At 42.0% G+C, this 19,535-nt stretch overlaps 1 protein-coding gene across 2 annotated transcripts in view; it reads right to left on the reverse strand.

The window, feature by feature from the left end:
• CBS (cystathionine beta-synthase) overlaps positions 1 to 19,535 on the reverse strand; it is a 656,282-nt gene that overhangs the window by 73,702 nt on the left and 563,045 nt on the right. For both annotated transcript variants that reach the window (XM_044072237.1, XM_044072236.1), the window contains exon 14: positions 14,201 to 14,309. In XM_044072237.1, the coding sequence (XP_043928172.1) occupies positions 14,201 to 14,309 (109 nt within the window). The remainder of the gene's footprint in view (positions 1 to 14,200; positions 14,310 to 19,535) is intronic.

Raw genomic sequence — 19,535 nt, forward strand, 5'->3', positions numbered from 1 at the left:
TTTCTATAGAATACCCACAGGAAATGAAGAGCAAAGAAGATGCACTCAGTCTAGAAGAAAATGATCTAAGGGAAGATCTGCTTGATTTAATAGAGATGGATACGCATATTAAGATCAATGAAAAAATAGATTATAAAAAGTTAATTAGACCCAAAAAGTTAGAAGTTTGGTAAAACAGATGAATACAGTAATTAGACTATTAAGATAAAATCTTGTGATATAACAGAAATAAATAGGTTAATTACTGTGCATGTAAATAATAACAGATAAAGTCTTACCACAAAAACAAAGAGCAATAAGGGAAAGGAAGAGAGGAAACAAAATGCCAGCATGGAAGCACCGAATACAGAAAACTATGCAGCATATAAGATGAGAAGTATCACAATTAGACAAATATAGAAGAGGGGGTTAGGAGTTGGCATAATGGTTAAGGTTTCCAGGCCCAGAAACAGCACCTAACCTTTTTGCTAAAACTGTTAACATCTTTACGCAAAGATTTAGCCTCGAGTAAGAATTACTTATAAGTGCATCCTGAAAAGACACAGACCTGGTTAATAACAGGAAAAATGATACTCCTTTTTAAGAGTGAACCTGAAATCAGACAAAAAATAATGTTGCATACTTCATTATGGTAAAAACAGCTTCACTTGCCTTACAGGAGATGCACCCCTCAAATCAGACACTGTTGTAAAGTATCTGGGTACTCTTGTTGATAATCCCTTATCATTTGACCATCATGTCTCCACAGTAGTTTGGAAAGCCTTTTATCTGGCCCATCTAATTTCCAAAGGCATCACCACTAGATCAAAAAAAAATCTTAATTCCCCTTTATTCATATCTTATCAGACCCATTACTGACTAGAACCCACCTTTTGGCATGTATTTATCTAAACATATCATACAACTTGAGAGACCTCAGAGATTCATAACTAAAAAGATCACTGTTCTCAAAACTTTTAGTTTCAGGAAAGAGTGACAGCTGTTACTCTGTACTGAGTCTCTTACAGACTCCTCTGTGGAAATCTATGTCTAGCCTTTTGTGCCATGAAAGCTCCAACCCTATTTGATTGCCTCTTCCTTCACAGAACTAATGGTACATCAAATACTTACGTAAAGGAACTAAGCCTTCATCAGTATATAAATACGATACACTGGCATGATAGATTCATATCCCAGTGTATCTCTCACCTCTGGAACAAACTTCCACTACGTGTCAAGCAGAGTAGCACCCTTGCCACCTTTAAGGTAAACCTAGATAGTTGGATAGGCAGCCTCAAATTATTTCCCCGGTCTAACTTGTCTTGACCTCCTTGAGGCTAAAGGGAAATTTTTAACAGGATTTTTTGGCTAGACTTGAAACGGTCTGCAGATTGATTGCCTAGTATTTACCTATGAACCTAATCCTAAAAAACATAGACAAATAACTTGCCTTCAAACAATATACAAACTATATACTGGAAATGATGCAGGCAGAGTTTACAGCCAGTTAGAAAAAAAATCAATTATGGCAATAGAACAAAAGGATAACAAAAGAAAGTCATATTGAACAAAGGATCATTCGTAGCGACATAAAACCATAATAGAGAATTGTAAAAAGGGGAAGAATCAAAGTATGGCATGGACAGATTACAATAAAAAGCATTTGAAAACAACCCACATTTGTGGATAAAGGAGTGCTTATAGATGTTAAAGATACACCTTATATTGATCAGTTACATTACAGTGACCATGTAACAGTGGCAAACCACTTTACAGTTAAACCATGACAGAGGGCAAATTATTATCCCAGGTATAAAAATTCAAGGAGGAATATTCTAGGGTGATTCCCTGTCACTGCTGCTGTATTGTCTTGTCTTGCCCTTAACCCATTAAGCTGTTTACTTAGCAGATTAGGCCATAGTTGCAATTTGGCTCCCAGCAAACAGCCTTGTTTAAAGACTTCTCATCTACTTTTTGTCGCTAACTTAAAACTGTAGAGTTTGTCAGATGAGTTGAATGCACAACTGCAAGTGGTTAAAACTTTCTCAGATAGTATAAGAATGTTATTTGGTCTTGATAAATGAGCAAAAGCAACCTTTAAAACAAGAAAGCTGCAGCACCAAGAAAATATCTGTCTGGGACAGGAATGTGATATAAAGTAACTTGAGCAGGAGGGAGTGTATAAATATTTGGGAAGTGATGAAGGGTATGTGATAAAACATGAACAGATGTAAATAAAACTCAGTAAGGAATACCTCAGGAGTTTAAAACTAATACTGAAAACTGCCTTGACATCCAGAAATAAAGTCCAAGTTATAAACCAATTTGCTCCTCCTGTTTTAACTTACAGTTTTGGGGTGACTGACTAGCCACAAAAGGTACTGGATCAGTTGGATAGGAAAACAAGAAAAATGATCATGCTTATCAAATGATACATAAAAATCAGTGTATATCGAGGTTATTTAGTCCTCATTCTGAAGGAAGTATAGGCCTCCACAAAATTGATTACATGTACAAATCTACAATTGTGGGATTAACATTTCTGCTGACCTCACCAGATCCAAACATAGTGAAAGTTTTAAAACATGAGAACAATTTTAAGATGACTTCCCTGCTTAGTTCAGGAGAAGCATATCAGTATCAAGTGGGAATGGAAATCAAACCAGAAGTAGACAAAAATTAGCAACTGGATGTGCCAAAAGACAAAAGAAAAAATATAAGGAAAAGGATCAGATGAGAAGGAAAAGAATGTAGAAAAGCAATACATGCAGTGGCAGGTATAGAGATCTCCTGGAACAGTGTTGTGTCAATCAGGATTTGACACAGGAATGATTAAGGAGAGATGAATTGAAACCAAAAGATGAAGGGTTAATAACGGTGGCTCAGGATAGTGGACTATGCACACGTTGGAGTACAAAGTCCATTAAATATGTGGCAGAAATGGACAAATGCAGATTCTGTAAGAAAGAACTGGAATCTTGCTACTGGGTGGCAAGACTGTTGCATTGGGGATAGTGCAAACACTACAGTATCAAAGTAGTTGAGAAGCATTAGAAATATGAACCAAAAAGCATTATAGAGAATTATGAAGTTTATATCCCATGGAATTACACATTAATAACAGTTCAAAAAATAGTTGCAAGAAAACAAGATACAGTAGTCTAGAAGAAAAAGACAAAAGTAGCATTGATCTTTGAAACTGCTACACCCAATGATTATAGTGTCTTAATTACAGTGAGAGATGCAAAATGAATAAAATACCAGGATTTGCAGGCAGAATTGAGAGCAATGTGGAAGAAGGATACCCAGTCAGTTCCAACTGAGTGAGAGCAATAGGTCTAACCAGGCTGTGGAATGGTGATTCATCACTGGGACAAAGCAGTAATTCCTTAAGATTCCAAGAGCAGAATAAGCTATTTCTTACATTTATTTCATTGAATTGCACTTCTTTAACACTTAGAACTGTGGCATATAGCTAATCTACTACATTTTGCACTGTTATAAAGCTTTTTTACTGTTTCACTGGATTTGTGTAAACTGCTTTTACATACTGAGAGTTGTATTTTCTGTTTGTGAGTGCTCTATCTGTGCTTTTCTGTGTATGTTTTGTGAGGTTTCTGTGTTCCAGTCAGGCATCATATAACTGATTTGTTTGCAGTGAAAAGCATTCTCTAGAGTCTCTTTGCTTCTTTATCTGTTTAAAACTTTCATTTAGTGGCTAGAGCTAGTAGCTGTAATAGTTTCCCACCCGCTCTCCCTATTGGTGTCTTGTTCTTATACTTGGTGGCTTTGCAGTTGCCCGCCCATACTGTAAATTTGATCTGGGACACTTCTCCCAGTCTAGTGTCATTAGCTCTTTCTACCTAAAACAGAGAGAACATTTGAGAAGGCCTACCCACTTAGGTTCTTAACCTTGAATTATCTTCTGTTCCAGCTTTCTCCCTTTCCACTTTACCAAAAAAAAATTGCTAGAATCTCCTTCTGTTCTGACTGAGTGTGTTTCTCAGCTGATAAGTATATTTTTGGCACTTTTTAACTGTTCAGAGTTAAATAAAACAATACCTGAATTCAGTTCAGAATACAGTTTGAATAAATTGGATTTATTTAAACTGTATTTGCTCTAATATTGCTACACACTCAAGTGTGCTAGCTTGCACTGCACCTGAAATTGTTTTTAGTGCTGTTTTAACTGCTTTTCTGTATAAAAAAAAAAAAAAAAAAAAGTCTAAGATTGTTTTCTACCTTTCCTGTAACTAGTCTAGTCCAGATACAGATTTGCTGTATCCAGGACTGTTTGTAAGCTTCTGAGCTCTCCCAAGCCTTTCTGTGTTAGAGGGAAACATTCTAGCTTATCAGTGGGAGTGGTAAGCACTAAGTAGCCTATCTACCACAAGAAGAGTAGTTTCCCGCCCAGAAATTGAAGTTATTGGCTGTTTGGGCAGTTTTTTTCATCTCTTTCAACTTTTCTGGTTTATTTATTTAACATTTGTTAACCGGGAAAGTCCGACTTGGAACAAAGCCAATTTTCAACAGAGGCCCGGGGAGAAATGCTCTTTGTAATGTGTAAGGAAACCAGAGTACCTGGAGGAAACCCACATGAACGCAGGGAGGACATGCAGACTCCATACAGAAGGCACCCCAGCCGAGAATTGAACCGGAGAACCTCTTGCTGTGAGGTGACAACGCTACCGCTGCACTACTGCGCCATCCCAAAGCCCACATTTGTGCTTGTTTTCCACGTTTCCTGTAACTAATCTAGTCCAGATACAGATTTGCTGTATCCAGGACTGTTTGTAAGCTTCTGAGCCCCCCAAGCCTTTCTGTGTTGGAGGGAAGCCTTCTAGCTTGTCAGTGGTAAGCACTAGGTAGCTTATCTACCACAAGAGGAGTGGTTTCTGGCCCAGAAATTGTAGTTTATTGGCCGTTTGGGCAGTTTTTCCATCTCTCAACTTTCTGGTTTAAAAGCCCATGTTTGTGCTTGTTTCCTGCCTTTCCTGTAACTAGTCTAGTAAAGATACAGACTTGCTGTATCCAGGACTGTTTGTAAGCTTCTGAGCAGTGCCAAAGTCTGCTCTTCAATTTTTCCCTTAGATCTGCTAGTTCTCTCCTCTCCTGCACTTTTACTAGCTTATTAGTCCAGCACTTTACCAGACTTCTTGTAGCAATTATAGTAGCATACAAAAGTGCTACCAGCACTAAATGATCTACAAGGAAACAGGTCCAGTACTTCTTATTAATACCCACTCCTCCAGGCATGTCTAAATGTCAGTTCCCTGTGCTTTTTCCTATTAACCTGTTGAACATTCGCATCTTGAGGCAATGTAGCAACTGCCTTATGTACACTGATAACCCTCTCCTCTTACCTCCCAACACTCAGACTTGAAAGAGATGCACTTATAAATCCAAACTGGAAGCCATGCACACTCCAGCCAAGACCGGAATAGCTGGTCAAGAGAAGAAGGTCAACACTTGCATCACACCACATGGAACACATAGCTTTCCAGATCACACACCAGCACTGCCTTCACATAAAAAAACAAACCACACACCCACCTTCATGGAGGCTCTCAGTAAAAATCTACCCAAACAGCAGAGACCTCCAAGGCAGAAATGAAGTCGACTACCACAACCCAACACTAATCATGAGATACATAACTCTCCTAAACGGTGTGTCACTCAACCAAAGTCCCTAAGGCAAAACAGCATGCACAACACACTAGTCATAGGTGACTCAATAGTGAGGCACACTGATGTTCCACTCACTAGGTTGAATAAGGAGAAAGTAACAGTAAGCTGCCTGTCAGGTGTCAGGATCCCCAAATAACACACGCACTCAGGTCCCTCAACAACAGGTACAAATATGTCATTGTACATGTGGGTGTGAATGACCGGAGATGTACCACCCTGGACTACATGAAAAGAGACATGGAGGAGCTCTCTGATTATGTAGCTCAGGTGGCTATGACCCTAGCCCTGAGCAGCATCCTACCATCACCCAGAATGATACCACAGTACAAGTAGAAAATGACTGATTTCAACAATTGGCTAAGTTTCTGGTGTCATTCTAAGGGGATCCAGTATCTGTCTGCCTGGGATGACATGACTGACAGACCTCGATGTTTTGCCAGAGATGGCCTGCATCTGTCACCACTGGGCTTCCGGATTCTGGCCAAGGCTCTTTCCACCCCTATAGTGCCTTTTTTAGGAGTTGTTCCAAAGACCAAATTACCACTGTAACAGCTACAAACAAATGCAATCTGAGGGTCATACTGCTAGAAGTCTAAATCTTAAAATGCACTCGCTCGAAGCACTCCTTAAAATGAAGAACATCGACATTTGTGCTGTAACAGAGACCTGGTTCAAGGCATGGAGAACATCAACATTTGTGCTGTAACAGAGACCTGGTTCAAGGCAGCAGAAAGCACCTCTGCACTACCAGGCTATAACTCATTCCACACCTTTCGGCCCCAGAACTTGGACCGAAGCTCCAAAGGCGGTGGTGTTTCCATATTTATAAAGGATGAGCACACCTCCAGACTGGTAGCCCAACATAATGCATCAGAGATAATTCAGGTGCAGCTAACTTGGGTAAGACAGTGATTCAGGTCATAGTCTGCTATAGATCCCCTACTAGGTTCCAAGACTCACACTCCATGTTCCTAACCACCCTGAAGAATATTAGAATCCAACCTAACACTCTGATACTGGGCGACTTCAACTACCCCTCCACCCCTCCATTAATTGGGAAAGCTACTCATGTACCAATACACCTGTCCAACGTTTCCTGGAATTCATCAATTCCAATGCCCTAGACTCAAACGCTTGGAGAAATTAAACACAGGGAAGTTAACAGGTCAACTGCTGTCAGTTACAGAAGAAAAACTTAGATTTCAAAATAGCTACAGAAAATTATCTCAAAATTATCAGGACAGTAATGAAAGGATGCCTTTGGAGGAAAGTGACACACTGAAGGCTGCTCTGTCCTTTAAGCTCATAGTAGGTCTCATGTGCAAAGCTGGGAAGCTTATTATACTAGATGAAACGAGAGATTTTTTTCTAGATGTTTTTCTGTCACTGTGCCTGCAGATCATCAGCCTCCTCCTCCTATTAGACTGTCATCCATTCATTCCCATACAGTAGCCATTGCAAATCATATCACCCTGTGGGAGGATTTCCGATCTCCAGCCTACCAGTACCTATATTCTATACAGCAGCAGGTTTTAGGAGCAACAGCCAACCCACAGAAAAGCTGTCAACCAAGCAACCATAGTGGGTGGATGATTTTCTTCCCTGGTGTATAAGACCCTTGTAAACATAGTCCCCACCATAACAGTGCCTTGATATGTGCATGTTTCCATGTATAGGTTAAAGTGGCTAATGCATATCTGCAGGCTGGGAGACATACACATCTTGGTATAGTGCTGCAAATGGAATCATACATTTCCTCTGGGTGTCAATCATGAAGGGAATGGTGAGGGTGCCTTTCTCTCTTCAGGATGGGGGAGCTGTCATTGGCCGTTCACTCCCATCCTCTCTGGATTATTCTTCCATCGGAGATATTAATTGATCCTGGGTTATCAGATATTACCTGGACTTTATCTGCCTACATCAATTCATTGGTGAGAGCTTGCTGAAGGAGCTGTCATGACAGGCAGTCATGGAAGTGGTTTGTGTCCTTCCCCACAACCACTGATACATGTAATGAGTGTGTCTCTTATTAGGCCCTAACCCCCCCCCCCGGTGAAAAATAAGAGCACTTGCATAACCACAGGGAGCCTGCTAAGCACTCCCCTTCCATGTGTATGCTTCCACACACATGCAGTTACAGGCAATTATAATTGGCTTGGTAAGTCAGTCCTACATCCCTAGCTTGTGCTACTTCACTGACAAAAGTGAGCCTCCAGTCACTGGAAGCAAAATGCAGCTGATGACTGGAATCATCACTCCCTCCCCACAGGAGCAAGGTGGCATTGTCTGCTCACTCCCGACCACCCCCACCCATCATCTGACTTGAACTCAGGCCATCTAGGTTGCATGTTTGTTCCCCTCTATGCCATGAAGCCAGGCAAGACAAGACATAGGTTCATAGGTTGATACTAGGCTATCTGCCCTAGGGCATTAATAAGCCTAGCCAGAGTGTGTTTGGCTTTCGCCACCCTTTTAGATTAGTTGACTGTGCCTTTGTATTGTAGGTCACAGAAGATAGCCCTTTTGAGGTTAATTTACTGTGCCTCTGTCTAGTAGGGACACAGAAGAGATCCCAGGGGTAACCTACGATCTCCCATCCACTCGTCAAGATTTCTCTTGAAGAGGGTCAATGAGGGACTCTGCCTAACAAGGATTGGGATTTTGTTCCAGAGTGAGGGGAGCCTCTGGGATATGAATCTGTCCCTCCAGCATGTCCTATTTATTTCTGTGCTGAGGTTTAAGTCCCTGGAGCATGTAGCTCTAAGGGATTTGGATTTCCTGAGGTGGAGCATGTCCATTAATTCTGGGTTGGACATGGCTTTATACGTCAGGCACAGATCGCCTCTGAGTTGGTGGTAAGCAACTGAGTAGAGCTGGAGTTTCTTTAGCCTAACTGCGTAGGGCATCTGTTTGAGTCCCTTGATCCTCTTGGTGAGGTACTTTTGGGGTCTTTCCAGTTGCTGCAGGTGTCGGGTAAGGTAAATCCCAAATGGGGCATTGTATTCAATTATGGGCCTGATGAGTGATGAGTAGAGGGGCACAATGACCTCTCTTGATCTAGATGTGAACCCTTTCGTGATAAGGTGGGCTATAGAGAAGTTCTTTCTAACCACCTTGGCAACGTGATTGTCAAAGGAGAGATTGCTATCTACTTGGGTCCCAAATCCCTAATTACTTCTTCCGTACTTAATGGATTACCACCTATGTGGTAATTTGTGGGCACTTTGTTTTTCCCAAAGGGGATGACTATGCACTTTTTGGCATTTAGCTTTAGGCCATGGCTCTGGCACCAGTACCAGTTATCCATCTCTGTGAGACCCTTTTGGAGGATGCTTGTGTCAGTCGGCGAGTCGATTATGGCACCCAGTTTGCAGTCATCTGCGAACTTGGTCAGCCATAGTCCTCCCATGTTAGCCTGTACCTCAGAGAAATATATACCGAACAAGAGAGGTCCCAGGACTGAGCCTTGTGGGATGCCACTTGTAACTGGTTTAGAGTCTGACATGGCACCTGCAATTCTGACCATGTGGGTTATATCCCTGAGCCAGTTTGCAACCCATCTTGTGACACAGGGGTTGATACTTAAGCTGGTGAGCTTATTTATGATGCCCGAGTGGGGTATTGTGTCGAAGGCTTTTGCGAAGTCCAGGTAGGCTGTGTGGACTACCTTCCCTTCATCTATGGCCTTGGTGACTGTTTCAAAGAAGTCGACCAGGTTCAAGAGGCAAGATCTACCCTTAACAAAGCCGAATTGGGTAGGATCCAGTGTTTGGAGGTTCCCCAATGTCTTTGTTTATGAGTTTCATGATGATACGCTCCATAGCTTTGCAGACCAGGCTAGTCAGGCTTATAGGGCGATAGTTTCCGGGATCCACTGTGGCACCACCTTTGTGGAGTGGGACCACTGTTGCTGTACACCATTCCTTGGGTACATATCCTGTAGTAAGGCTGAGACTGAACAGTGACTTTATGTGAGGGTTCAGTTCTTCTTGGAGTTCGTGTAAGACGCAGCCCGGGACACCGTCCGGTCCCACTGATGCTGTGTTTTTTGCTTTGGTGATGTCAGGGAGGCTACACTCTGTTGGGATAGACATTTGCTCTTTTGGGGGGGGAAGGGGGGGAGAAGTTTGCACTGAACCTGTCTGCCAGGATGTTGGCAATGTCTGTGGGTTCAGTGTATTTTTTGTCATTTTGAACCAACTCAGAGCATATCTGGGAGTTGCCACCCAGGTTCCTGACATAACTAAAGAAGGCCTTGTGATTATCTTTAGCATCTTGTGCAATTTTTCTTTCGAAGCTGGCCTTAGATGATTTTATGAGGGATCGTAGTTTCTTGATAGTACTGATCAGAGATGCCTTCCCTTTTTGGGATTTTGCTCTATCATGTAGTATCTTCCTCTTTCTGTTGTATAGCTTATTTATGGCTGGGGTCCACCAGACAGGTCTCCTGCCTTTGGAGGAATGAGGCTTGGTTTTATTTGGGATAGCACGATCCATGCATTCCTGTTGGTGTCCATAGAAAGCGTTTGTAAAGGATTCTGCGGTTTGGGCCATATTTTCCACTGGCCCGGGGGCTTTGAAGGATTCCACCTCGGTTTTGAGAAGTGTGAAGTTTGCTTTTGAGAAGTTCATTACCGTGGTTTCCTTGGCTGGGGGTGGGGACAGGATATGGATGTCCAGTGAGATTAATTTATGGTCAGATCTTACCAGTGAGGGGTATACCTCTGGTATGGAACATAGAGTCCCCATGTTGGTGATGATCAGGTCCAATATGTTTTCCCCCTCTTGTGGGAGTGGTGACCAGTTGTTCCATAGCATTTGAGTTTATAAATTCTAGGAACCATTGGGCGAGGGCGTTGGAGCTTGAGTAGTGCTCCCAGTCTATGTTTGGGTAGTTGAGGTCACCCAATATAATGGTGTTTGGAGAGACCTTCATTTTCTCCAGTGTTCTCAGGAAAGCCGAGTGGGATTCCTGAGTTTGGGAGGGTGGTCTATAGCAGGCTACAAACTGAAAGGCAGTTTTTCCCACTGTTAGTTGCACATGGATGGTCTCCAATGCTTCATGCAGTGCCACTAACCTGGAGGTGTGGGTATCTTTGATGAATATGGATACTCCCCCTCCTTTTGTGGTTCGTTCCGAGTTTTGGGGCCGAAAAGCATGGTATGAGGTATATCCTGGTAGTGCTGGGGTGTTGAACCAGGTTTCTGTTGCTGCACAGATATCGATATTCTCCATACTGAGGAGAGCCTCGAGTGTGTGCATCTTGAAGTTTAGACTTCTGGCATTGAGCAACATTACCCTTAGTTTCTTTTTCCTTGTGTTGTCTATGGAGGTGGGTTTGTCTTTTGAGCCTTGCCTAAAAAAGGCACTATGGGAGTGTCAAGAGCCTTAGCCAGTATTCGAAAGCCCAGGGGTGACAGGTGCAAGCCGTGCCTAGCGAAGCAACGTGGCTTGTCGAGCATGTCATCCCAGGCTGACAGACACTGGATCCCCTTTGAATGACATCAATACTTTAGCCAATTGTTAAAATTGATCATTTTGTCTTAATACTGTGGCATCATTGTTGGTGAGGGTAAGATGCTACTCAAGGTCAGGGTCATACCGGCCTGGGCTACATGATCAGAGAGCTCCTCTATGTCTCTTTTCATGTAGTCCAGGGAGGTACGTCATAGGTCATTCACACCAGCATGGACAATGACGGAGTCATATTTGTACTTGCTTTGGAGTGACCTGAGTGCTTGTGTTATATGGCGGATCCTGGCACCCGACAGGCAGCTTACAGTGACCTTCTCCTTGTTCAGCCTGGTGAGTGGGACGTCAGTGTGTCTGACAATAGAGTCACCTATTACAAGTGTATTAGGTGTGTTGTTTAGCCTTAAGGGCTGTGACTGTGTGGCACACTGACTTTGTGAACTATGTGATACGTGGGTATTGTTGTGGAGTAGTGGTTGCTTGGATGTCTGCTTTGGAGGTCTCTGTTGCTTGGCAGATTTTTATTTAGAGCCTCCGAGTATGTTTTTGTGCGTTTATGTGTTTGGTTTTCTGTTGCGATAGGTCTATGTGAGACTGGATTTGTGGTGTGTGTGGTTACCTTCTCCTCCTGACTGACTGCGCCAGTATTGGGTTGAGAGAGCTCAGCCTCCAGTTTGGCTATATAGTTGCATCTCTCACATATATTTGAGCTTGTTGGGAGGAGGAGAGGGTGGTCTGTGTACATAAGGCAGTTGTAACATTGCCTCAAGATTCTCAGATTCACCAGCTGGACTGGACAGTAAACCCGAAACTGACTTTTGGACATGCCAGAATAGTATAAGGAACTACTTTTTGACTGATCAAAAAGGACCAATAGGGAGCCAAGTACTTAAAGGGAGTATAAGAGGGTGTAGTGCTTTAGTTTTAGTGCTTACTTATAAGATTACTTATACGAGCAACTGCAGGGCTTTAGAATGAAAATAGAGTGCTTACTTTGAGATTTAGAACAGTTCTAAGAGAAAAAGTGAAGAGCAGACTTTGTGGAGCCGGGAATAGTTTAAACCTGTTTAAGTGGCGCTGCCCGATGCTGCGCTATGCGCAAAATTGTGCAAAACCACACAAATGCGGGTTCTAAAGCAGGGAAACTGAAAGAGATAGGAATTCACCCAGAGCGGCCAATAAGTTACTAGTTTCAGGGCTGAGACCACTCCTCCAGGGACAGATAGGCTGCTCAAAGCTCCCCACTCTCACTGGTGAACAGAGAAGCTTCCTCCTATCCAAGTAAGGATATGGGCAACACAGGAAACTATACCACATTCTGGAATTCAGCAAAACCTGAAACATGTTTAACAAACTCCATGAGTCACACCAGGAATCAGTCTAAGAATTAAGAGTTATCCTTTACTGGCAACATATGTCAAATCAGATAGAAAATACTGCATTGTAGTGTGCTGTCTGCAGCTCCATACAAAACATTTACTGTCATGCACTGTCAGGAAAACCATGAGCCAAAGATGCCATTGATTTTTTTCAACACCAGGACACAGTGTCCTTAGCATGTGAGGACTATTACCCTAGTTTTACAGAAATCACTAAGCTAACTGAAACCACAAGCAGAGCTATCATAACTGCATTGAAATCAGTGTTCTTAAGGCATGCAACATGATGTAGTCATGTCAGACAATGGCCCATAATTTGTAAATGAAGAACTGGCATATTTTGGTGAAAACTGGGCATTTTGACACATGACTTCTAGTCCAGCATATGCCCAGTCAAATAGAAAGAATTGTGGAATCACAAAGCTGCTTAAAACACACAATGGGGATCCCTACTTTGCTCTACTTAAATATCATAGCATTACACTTGATGAGATAGAGTCATCCCTAATGTGGTAGCAACCAGGACACAGACTAAGGTTTTTTTGCCAGTTCCCAGTGTTCTATTGACTCCTGAGAACAAGGAGTAAATTCCAAATCCCTGAAAAACTAAATGATAGACTGTTTAACTGGAAAAGCAGGAACAAAAGAGCTACTGGATCTACAGGAAGGACAGAATATCAGGCTACACAGGAAGTTATGTGGCAAGCAGCAGACGTACTTAGATAACATAAGCAACCCAGATCCTTTGTACTTCATACATCAAAAGGAATATATTAAAGGAAGCACCTGGTGAACAGAAGTAAGAAGACATTTTCTTCAGAAAATGTGGTAACAGACAATAAATCACACAAAGTAGGTTGAACTATCACATCCTATGGCTTCAGCATGCCTACCTGCTTCAGAGACAAATGCATCTCAAACTGTTAAGTATACCAGGTCCACCAGGCAGGTCAAACTAGTAGTACACTATAAGGACTTATACAGTCATTTGTTCAAATCCAACTCCTCATGACCTCAAGGACTTCAGCACTCCAGACTTATACTTAAAGAAATACTACTTTTAAGTTCTTGCAAATTCATATTCGTTAATTTAATGTACTTCCCTTTAAACTCTTTCTCAGATTTGCCATAGATTTTCTTTAGAAGAGCAAGCATCTTTTAACTTCACGTCTGCAATCAACATCTGCAGAGATCCTTGAGCCGAGGAAAATAAAATCTGTCACTATCCCCAGTTTTTCACTACTTATTTATAAAGAATTGATAGGACAAGATGATATAATTTCTTTTCTTTTTTTTTTGATGAGCAGCAAGTCAGATTTTCAACTTTCTCATTTTCAGCAATTAATATCTGTATACCTGAAGTTGTTATTTCTCCCCAAAATTTTAATTCCAGCATTTGATTTGCCTAAACCAGCACTTCACATGATATACACAGACTAGTGCCAACAGTTCATACATACATCTATAGTAATTTTGTTTTGCTTTTTTCTGTAAATCTGAACCTGCATCTGTATCAGGAATCTTTTTCAGGAATCATCAGTAAGTACCAGGGTCAGATTTCAGGCTGTATGTGCTGTGAGGCAGTTACAACTGATAAAATGAACAAGTTGGCTGCAGGCAGTATCTGATTTGGTGGTGAATTTATATATTTAGCTTGCAATGACATATATTACATCCTTACCTTTTTAAACTGTTTATAAAGAACTTTGCTGACAGGATCTGAGGGTTGAATCTTCCCAGCAAGCACTGATGCAAGCATGTTGCCAAGTGTAACCATTCCTAAAATGAGACTACAAGAACAAAAATGAAAAATTAGCAATGCATCTCTCTCTCTCTCTCTCTCACTCTCTCTCTCACACACACACGCACACACACACACAGAAAAGCAACTGCCAAATCAAATTTGAATGCACTGGTACCCATTAATATACAATAGGAATCCTGGGTATGCAGTGATTGCACATTGTGAGCAAATATTCCAAGGATTTGCAGCCATATGACAAATGAACTGTAAAACATAAGTTACCTTTGGGGAAATGATGTAGTCTTTTGTTCTCTAAATCTCTTTCTCTCATTGTAAATCTAAACTGATAACTAATTAGAAATGAAGTCAAAAACTTTGCAGTTGTAGCAATTTTAAAAGTTGCAACTTTGCAGGTATCTCCTTATAGGTCAAATAAGGCAACCAAGTCAAAAATGTAGTTGAGTAATTGAATAACTGCTAGTGACTTAGTGAATGACCAAATACAGCCTCAAACATAGCAGGATGTACTCCTTTTAAGCGTGCAAGTGTAACTGTAGTCATCAGTTGAGCATCAGCCAAACTCAAAGTTAAATTCTCAGATCATGTCATCATCTAACCAGGGGTACACTACGAAATCTTGAGATTCCACAATCTCAACTTTCAATATCCCAAAGCCATAATGTCAAGATTGTGGAATCTCAAAATTGTAAAACAAAAACAAACAAAAAAAAAGATGACAACACTTAAAAACATGTTTTTGCAGGGGGGCAAGCCCCATGCACCCCCCACACCCCCTGCAAATTAAATATACTAAATCTGAGATCACACTACAATGTAGAGAACAGTAATGTTCCCGTTCTGCACTGTATAGCGATCTACGACCATTATCTACCCTGATGCCCAAACCAAACTCCTGGGAGTCGCAATAGACAATAATCTTACATATGATGCTCATATTAATCAAACCATCAACAAAAAACTAGGATCACTTTATAAGCTTAGACCCTTCCTCACTCCTCTTGCCAGAACTTCCATTGCATGATGTCATGTTCCTTCCACCCTCCTTTATGCCCCCCCCCCATTCACAGGCCTGCGTAGCACTGAAATCAACAAATTATCCCATTGCTACAACCACACAGCTAGATTTGCCACAGGCTCATCCTATAGGACACACCACTGCCACAATCTAAATCTCCTAGGGTGGCTTGAACTTCCTACCCTTCTTCAGTTTACTCAGCTCACATTAGCCCACAAAGCCCTACACCACCCAGATAATATTCTATCCCTCAAAAACATTGTCACCCCATATAGTAATCACAGCAAACTCCGCTCATCCAATAGACTACTTATCCAAACAATCAAATCCAAAAACTCAGCTGGTGAAGCCTTATTTGCTAACTCGACTGGGAAAATCTGGAATCAACTACCACCCAACCTCACTCTTAATTGTTCACTAACTCTATTCAAAGAAAATCTCAGAAAACATTTTAAATCACACTGGCTCTGTCCCTGCGCTAAACCTGACTAGGATCTTCTCACTGTCCCTAAGACTTCAACTCAGCCGTGTCCCAAAGACTCTAACTCAACTGGATAGTGCAGGTTAAATGACTTAAAGAAGGAATGTATTATACTTATGACCTACCATGTATAGTGTAAATATGTGAAACTACAGTTACTTATTCTCATGTCTTATGTCTTATGCACTCCTCTCACTGTTTGTCATAATGTACTGTATATATCAAAATTTGTGTGTGGAGCTTTTCTCCCCGGGCCTCCGCTGAAAATGGACATGTATCCAGTCGGACTATCCTGGTCAACAAATGTAAAATAAATAAAAATAAATAAAACATTACTATTCTCATCACTGTACAGTGATCTCGGAATTATTACATTTAGATTACCGGGGTATGGTGGGTGCAGGAGTTCTTGCCTCCCTGCAAAAACATGTTTTTAAATGTTGTCATCTTTTTTTTTCATTTTACAATTTCAAGATTCCACAATATCGACATTATGGCTTCGGGATATTGAAAGTCGAGATTGTGGGATCTCGAAATTTAGAAGTGGATCCCTGACCATATAGTGACTAACTCGGTGAATGTTAGGTCAGCTTATTACGGATGAGTGAATATTCAGAGATTCCAAAGTCACTTCCTCCAAAGCTATATTTTTACTGGATGTTTTATAGTTAACAACTCACCAGGTCCAAAACTACTTAATGACAAATTAGTTAAGCATGCCTCTTAACTGTATATTAGGTCAATCAACAGCTCTCAAAACTCCACTGTTCCCAGCCAGCCAGCTGGGGTAGAGAGAGAGAGAGAGACAGAGTGAGACAGAGTGAGACAGAGTGAGACAGAGTGAGACAGAGTGAGACAGAGTGAGACAGAGTGAGACAGAACAGAGAGAGAGAGAGAGAGAGAGAGAGAGAGAGAGAGAGAGAGAGAGAGAGTTTTCATTTATTCAAATAGGTTCATAGGTTGGTACTAGGCTATCGGCCCTAGGGCCTATACAAGCCTAGCCATAACAATTCCCTGGCTATTTCTTTCCACACTATTTACTTCCCTGGATCCCTGTCTAGCAGGGCGACTGACATGATCCCCGGGGTGAATTTCCTCTCTCCCATCCAATCATCAAGGTTCCTTTTGAAGACGGCCAAAGAGGCACTCTGCTTGACATGTATGGGCAGTCTGTTCCAGAGTTTGGGGAGTCTCTGGGTCAGGAACCTATCCCTCCAGCATGTTTTGTTTTTTGTGATGACAAGGTTTAGATCCCTGGAGCGTGTGGCTCTGAGGGATTGGGATTTCTTTAAGTGTAGCATGTCGAACAGCTCTGGGTTTGACATGGCCTTGTATGTTAAGCAGAGATCACCTCAGAGTAGACAATATGCAACAGAGTATAGCTGGAGTTTTTTAAGGTGGTCAGCACAGGGCATCTGCTTTAGGCCTGTGATTCTTTTAGTGAGATATTTCTGCGGCCTTTCTGTGGCCTTTCCAGTTGTTGTACATGTCTTGAGAGATACATACCAAATGGGGCATTGTATTCTATAATGAGTCTAATGAGAGATGAGTACAGTGGGACAATGACCTCATTTTTTCTGGATGAAAAGCCCTTAGTGATGAGGTGTGCCACATAGAAGGATTTCCTGACTGTTGTGGCGATGTGGTTATTGAAGGTGAGACCACTGTCCACCTGTGTCCCTAAGTCTCTTATCACACTTTTGGTGTTTAGTGTACTGCCACCTATGTGGTAAGTCACGGGTACATGTTTTTTCCCCAAAGGGGATAACTATACATTTCTTGGTATTGAGCTTGAGCCCATGGCTCTGGCACCAAACATCTGTTTCTGTAAGGCCCTTTTGTAGAGTATCGACATCATTTCGGGATTCAATAATGGCTCCCAGTTTGCAGCCATCTGTGAACTTTGTTAGCCAGAGCCCCTTAGTGCTGGTCTTACCTAGTGTTAGTTGCACCTAGAGAATTTCAGATGCATTGTGTTGGGCAACTAACCTGGTGGTGTGAATATCCTTGGTGAATATGGACACTCCTCCACCTTTAGTGTTTCGATCCTGGTTTGGTGGCCGAAAAGTGTGGTAAGAGCTGTAGCCTGGTATTGCAGGGGTGCTCTCTGGATCCTTGAACCAGGTCTCTCAGTTACTGCACAGATATCGATGTTCTCCATTTTTAGGAGTGCCTCGAGAGAGTGCATTTTGAGATTTAGACTTCTAGCATTGAGTAGCATTACCTTCAAATTTTGCATGCTTGTACCTTTTACGGTGGTGGATTTGTCCTTTGAACTTTGCCTAAAAAAGGCACTATAGGGGTGGCAAGAGCCTTAGCCAGTAACCTGAATCCCAGGGGCAACAGGTGCAGACCATCTCTGGCAAAGCATCGTGGTCTGTCGATCATGTCGTCCCATGCATACAGATACTGGATCCCCTTTGAATGACACCAGAAGCTTAGCCAATTGTTGAAGTCAATCATTTTGTCCTTATATTGTGGTAAAATTTGGGCAAAGGCAGGATGCTACTCAGGGCTAGGGTCATACCTGCCTGGGCCACATGATCCGAGAGCTCTTCTATGTCTCTTTTCATGTAGTCCATGGAGGTACGTCTAAAGTCATTCACTCTAACATGGACAATGCCCGAGTCATATTTGTACTTGTTGTAGAGTGACCTGAGTGCATGAGTTATGTGGCGGATCCTGGCACCAGACAGGCAGCTCACTGTAATTTTCTCCTTGGTCAGCCTGGTGAGTGGGACATCAGTGTGCCTAACTATAGAATCACCTATGAATAAAGTGTTAGGTACATTGTCTTGCCTTAAGGGCTGTTGCTGGGTGGCACACTGGTGTTGTGAGCTATGTGACACTTTGGTTGTGATTGGTGTTTGTTTGCGTTTCAGCTTCGGAGGTCCTTGTTGCTTGGGCAGGTTACAGTTAAGGGCCTCCGCATATGTGGATGTAGTGTTGCTATGTGTGGTGAATGAATATATGGTACTGGTGATGACAGTATGACTAGTGAGCCAGGTATCAGAGAGTTGATGGTGCATGGGAGCAAGCACAGCCATAGTCTGGAGTTTTGGAATTGCATGCACATTTCTGTAATGTAGTTCCCTTCCCCACAAATATAGCCTCCCCCCAAAAAACAAAAAATTCTGGGGTAAAAAACAGTTAATAAAATATATAATCATCAGCCATATGAAATATTCCAATTTCTACAATTTAAGTCATAGCACATTTCATTGCACAAAATAGGTGATTAAAAAAGAAGTATACACAATGGAATACCTGTCAAATACCTGGCTACACCCATGGAATCAAGTACCGACTGCTATTTCTTCTTCTCATGGGGAAGGTGTAGTTTTTCCTGCCAAACTACAGCTCCCATCTGTACCAGTGGCACAGAGGAATAAAGCTCTATCTAAAGCCCCAAATAATCTAAGCTAACTAGAAGCTCAGGCACTTGACAGCACAAGCAAAGAAGATAGGTGTATCCATTGGGGGGAGTTCCTGGCTAGCTCATGTCAATGCTCTAATGACAGAACATCAGATGGTTAGCAGAGATGCAGGGAGCTGGTGTGAGGAACATATGGGTATCAATGCCAAAGCCAGTCATGCTGGCCCTTGTCAGCATGTGTGGGGGGAAGCAGGCGGAAAGGTTGCCCTTGTGGTGACACAAGTGCTGATGTCACCACCAGTTGCAAGATTAGACCATAAATGAAAAATTCTCTCATTACAGATATGTTAGGAAGGGCACAAAACACACTCGTGTCTGC

This window comes from Protopterus annectens, chromosome 5.part0 (assembly GCF_019279795.1).
Source record: "Protopterus annectens isolate FY-2018-M chromosome 5.part0, PAN1.0, whole genome shotgun sequence".
In the NCBI taxonomy this organism is placed as follows: domain Eukaryota; kingdom Metazoa; phylum Chordata; order Ceratodontiformes; family Protopteridae; genus Protopterus; species Protopterus annectens.